This window comes from Natrix helvetica (assembly GCF_964273705.1).
Source record: "Natrix helvetica genome assembly, chromosome: 6".
NCBI lineage: Eukaryota > Metazoa > Chordata > Lepidosauria > Squamata > Natricidae > Natrix > Natrix helvetica.
The window spans coordinates 78,162,489-78,167,738 of NC_138553.1; the positions used below are offsets into that span (position 1 = coordinate 78,162,489).

General features: G+C 47.3%; 1 protein-coding gene across 1 annotated transcript; it reads right to left on the reverse strand.

Moving 5' to 3' along the window:
* Positions 1 to 352: 352 nt before the first annotated feature.
* TEX52 (testis expressed 52) lies at positions 353 to 4,949 on the reverse strand (the record flags this gene model as incomplete). Its single annotated transcript, XM_081957122.1, has 2 exons — positions 353 to 611; positions 4,432 to 4,949. The coding sequence occupies 2 exons, from the start codon at positions 4,947 to 4,949 to the stop codon at positions 353 to 355; spliced, it is 777 nt and encodes a 258-aa protein (XP_081813248.1).
* Between the last annotated feature and the right edge of the window lie 301 nt (positions 4,950 to 5,250).

The following is a 5,250-nucleotide window of genomic DNA, read 5'->3' on the forward strand; positions in this document are numbered from 1 at the left end:
CCAACCTATGTAGCTTGGTAGAAAGTTCAGAAAAGCAGCTTTTTTTGCTTCCTAACCAACATGTTTTTGCTCAGTAAGGCAAATATTTGGAAAACGGGGAGCCCAGCATCTCTTACCATTAGCTTGCTTTCCATTCCCACAAACCTTTGACCTGCGTCCATCACGAATGAGGACCCCAGGGGTGTATGTTCACCTTCCCCCATAGGATCTTCTTGGGAGAAGGAACAGCTGTAAAATTAATATACACAACTCAGAAGGACAACATGGCTGGAGTGCCGGTAGCTGTTCTGGATTGCTTGGCCAAGAATTTGGACCTCCCAAATCTGGATTTTTTTTTTTAAGAGGGTCGAATTTAGGCCTGTCTGTTTATTTGGCTGACTGGAGTGGAAGGCCGTATCTGGCTCCCAGAAAGGACCAGTTCCTGGTATTTATCCACCACTTCCTGGTAAACAGGGCCACTGTTCTTCAGCGCAAACTTCACGGCAGAGTCTTGGTAATGGGGTTGAAAGCTCGGACAGGGATAATTCCAACATGCTTGAGAAGACGGTACTACAGGCTGTAGCGCCAGACAGACGGAAGCCGGGGGTTTTCCTGGAAGCAAATGTCTATACCTAGATAAGGAGAACAACAACAACGGTTACCGTTGTCTGCAGGGAATGCGTTAAGGAAGGCAGTGTACTTTGTAAGAGCTGTGGTGGCACAGTGGTTAAAATGCAGTCCTGCAGGCTGATTTCTGCCGACTGCCAGCAGCTCGCCAGTGCAATTCTCACCGGCTCGAGGTTGACTCAGCCTTCCATCCTTCCGAGGTGGGTCAAACGAGGACCCAGATTGTTGGGGGCAAGAGGCCGACTCTGTAAACTGCTTAGGATGCGCTGTAAAGCACTGCGAAAGCGGTATGTAAGTCTGAGTGCCATTGCTATCATCACACGCTTATTACAAGTTCATTAAGAGCCGTGTGGTGCAGTGGTTAGAATGCTGTATTGCAGTGTACTTCTGCTAACTGCCGGCTGCCAGCTGCTTGGCAGTTCGATCCTGACTGGCTCGAGGTTGACTCAGCCTTCCATCCTTCCGAGGTCAGTAAAATGAGGACCCAGGTTGTTGGAGGCAATAGGCTGACTTTGTAAACTGCTTAGAGAGGGCTGTAAAGCACTGTAAAGTGGTATCGATGCTATTGCTATTCCTTCCTTCTTTCCTCCCTCCCTCCCTCCCTTCTTCCTTCCCTTCCTTCCTTATTCCCTTTTTCATTCTCCTTCCATGTGGCACAGTGCTCAGAATGGGAGTACTGCAAGCTAATTCTGCCCACTGCCAGCAGTTCGATTCTCACAGGCTCAAGGTTGACTCAGCCTTCCATCCTTCTGAGGTCAGTAAAATGAGGACCCAGATTGTTGGGGGCAAGAGGCTGACTCTGTAAACGGCTTAGAGAAAGGGCTGTGAAGCACTGTGAAGGCGGTATATAAGTCTATATAGCTGTTGCTATTGCTATCATGCACCATATTCTACAGACTACTTTAAGAGGTACAGATAATCCTCAGCTTACAACCCTTCATTTAGTGTCAGGTCAAAGTTACAGCAACACTGAAACAAGTGAGTTATGACCATTTTTCACACAACCATTGCAGCATTCCTACAGTCAAATTCAGAAGCTTTATATTTATGACCGTTTCAGTGTCCTGGGGTCATGTTATCCCTTTTTGCAACCTTCTGGCTAGCAAAGTCAATGGGGAATCGAAAATTCATTTAATAACTGTGTTAGTCACTGAGCTCCTGCAGGGATACGTTCAACGACTGGGGCCAGAAGGTCGTAAAATGAGGCACAAAACGTACGTAACAAAAGTCTCACCCGGCAGAAGAAATTTGGGAGGTTATTGTAGGTTGAGGTCTACTAGACTAAGCTGAGATAAGACCTAGATTTGCCAGATCTCATTCCAAGCCATGGGGAAGCCATTACAATACAATACAATACAATACAATACAATACAATACAATACAATACAATACAATACAATACAATACAATACAATACAATACAATACAATACAATACAATAGTAGAGTTGGAAGGGACCTTGGAGGTCTTCTCGTCCAACCCCCTGCCTAGGCAGGAAACCATATACCGTTTCAGACAAATGGCTATCCAACATCTTCTTAAAGACTTCCAGTGTTGGGGCATTCACAACTTCTGGAGGCAAGCTGTTCCACTGATTAATTGTTCTAACTGTCAGGAAATTTCTCCTCAGTTCTAAGTTGCTTCTCTCCTTGATTAGTTTCCACCCATTGCTTCTTGTTCTACCCTCAGGTGCCTTGGAGAATAGTTTGACTCCCTCTTCTTTGTGGCAACCCCTGAGATATTGGAACACTGCTATCATGTCTCCCCTAGTCCTTCTTTCTCTTAAGCTAAACATACCCAGTTTCTGCAACCGTTCTTCATATGTTTTAGTCTCTAGTCCCCTAATCATCTTTGTTGCTCTTCTCTGCACTCTTTCTAGAGTCTCCACATCTTTTTTACATCGTGGCGACCAGAACTGAATGCAGTATTCCATTAGTTTGTGTCTCGGCTGCTTCGGGATGAATCAAGATGATGTTCTCCTAGCGATGAGAATGGGGCTGAAGAAATCAGCCTAAATTCTCTGCCAAAGGGAAAGATTGGCCCCATTGTAGCTACACACCGAGCGGACTCTATTTTCAGAGTTCCGCTAGGACACCAGGAAACTGAGAAGCTCCCATGAGCATCACAACTGCTTGAACAGAAGGTACACAATTGTTGACCACAATAGCACAAGAACTCCCTTTCAATAGGCAGCAGAACTGAGGGGGAAGTAGAAAAGTCAGAACAAAAGAAAATGGAGGAGGAACAAGCAGGAAGGAAATGGACTCCAGATCTGGAGGTTGGCAGTGTCAGTCTGCAACCCAACTACCTGGAGGTCTCCTCAGATAATGCAAAATCTCCGGCAATGAAAGGAGCTAGTGTGGTTGAGTGTAGTCTGGATTCCCAGAAGGGAAGGGCTGCATTCCGGGTGACCAAGGGAGAGCAAAATCTAGATAGCTCTTCCAAAGGAAACTGGACTTTTTCTTTTTCCTTGAAGACGTTTCGCTTCTCATCCAAGAAGCTTCTTCGGTTCTGACTTCAGTTCTTCAGTCAGAACTGAAGAAGCTTCTTGGATGAGAAGCGAAATGTCTTCACACCAGCGGTGAAATCCTCTGAGGTCTGCTACCCGTTCAGTGAGTCTGCTACCAAGCGCACACTTTGGGTAGCTAAGGGGCGCCTTAGCGCAGTGCTAAAAAAGGGAACATTTTCGAAGCCTTCCGAGTCTGCGAAGGTAAGTAGAACAGCGGGGAGGGAGGGGAATCCACTGTGCCAGGCGATTTAGATTCGCTAGAAAGCAGGAAATCCGACGATTCTAGCTAATATAAATCGCGTGTCACAGCTGATCGTCGGCCAGCTGATCGTCGGAAATACTGGTCCGCCCAAACCGGTAGCACTTTTTACTACTGCTTTGGGTGAACCGATCTGAACCAGTAGCATTTCATCCCTGCTTCACACACACACACACACACACATACCTTTTTAAAAAAGAAAGTACCTTTGGGGCAACCATGAACTGGATCTCCATAGACAAAATTTAGATAGTTTTGTTGGGAAGAATAGAATCAACCCAGCTCCTCCCTCGAGGTTCTCTTGAGTACATTTTAATGATGAAAGTACTTTGCTTTACTTTGGCAAGATTCTGTCTATAGGTGCGGAACAATTCTTTCTATAGGCGGGGACGCTATGGGGGAGCTCCATCCTGGAGGTGGCTGCTGGATTGATGGCAGCCTCCACCTCTCCCCTCAATCCCTGCTCTCCACCTGTCCCTCTTTTTGTCGTTGTATTGATATACGGATAGTCCTTAATGTACGGCCACAATTCAGCCCAATATTTCTGCTTTTAAGCAAGACAGTTGTTAAGTGAGCTTTGCCCCAATTTACGTCCTTTCTTACCAGTGAGATTTGAACTGCCGAACTGCAGCTATCAGGCAACTTAAATAGCCTGCAGTACTGCACTCTAACCACTGCACCACCACGGCTCTTATGACCCTTTTTCACACTAACGACCATTTCAGCATCCCCATGGTCACATGATTTACATTCAAATGCTTGACAACTGATTCACATTTATGACGAATGCCGCATCCCGGAGCCACACAATCCCCTTTGGCGGCCTCCCAACGAGCGAACTCAATGGGGGAAAGCAGATTCACCTAACAACCAAGTGACTCATTTAACAACAGCAGGGATTCCATTAATGAACGGGGGCAGGGCAAGTCGTAAGACGGGACGAAACCCACACAACAAATGTCTCAACATCGTAAATGTTGGGGAACTGTGGTCGGCCGCCAAGGACTCGCCGTATCTGGCAGAGGGGAAAAATATTGAGGAAAGCCACGCATCTTACCGACTGAGCATGTCGGGAGGCATAATGTTTCCATGCTCATCCAAAGGGGGAGCCCGGCACTCGCTTCTGAACTTCAGCTGCTCGCACTTGTTTACTTCTTTCTTTGTTAGGCTCAGGACCCGTTTCTTGTGGCTGAGGTCCACAAACAGGCCCTCTCCTTCAATGAACTTGGCGTAGGTGTTCCCATCCAAGAGGGAAGGAGGTGGGACCGGTGGCTCAGCCAAGGTGGGCTTCCTAGGAGCAGTGATCCATCGCCATGTGTTGCTGTCGAAAGGCTGGTCCATTCTGGGCCGGTAGACAGGGGGCAGCCTCCCTACATCCAGCCAGGTGTGGTAGCCCCAGATGTGCCAAAGCACAGCTTCCTCGAGCGGGCAACGCATCTTCTGGAGAACTTTGATCTTGGAATCTGTGCACGGAGGCTTCTGAGTAGCTAGTTTGTGGTAGGGTCGGGGGGAAAATCCAGGCCATGGGATGTATTTCTCGGCACAGAGGTAGTGCCGCTCTTTCCAGGTAGCCATCTTGAAAAGGCCATTGGAGGAGTCCTGGGTTTGGGGGAAAACAAGAAAGCAGCTCACAACCCTCATAAGCTCCAATAACGTTACAATGTTTTATTTATGCGTTCCATCTTGCATGCTGCCCACCTAACCCAAGGCGACACTGTTCTGACCTAGGCTTCCCCAAAAAGCACGAAGCAGATTCCTGGTCCCGAGAAAACCCCTTTTATTAAACGAATGTCAATTCCTCTCATTCCCATTCAGCAAAGGCCTGGCAAACAGTCTTTCAAAGGTGAAGTTATGACCACAGACCTTATCTAGCTTG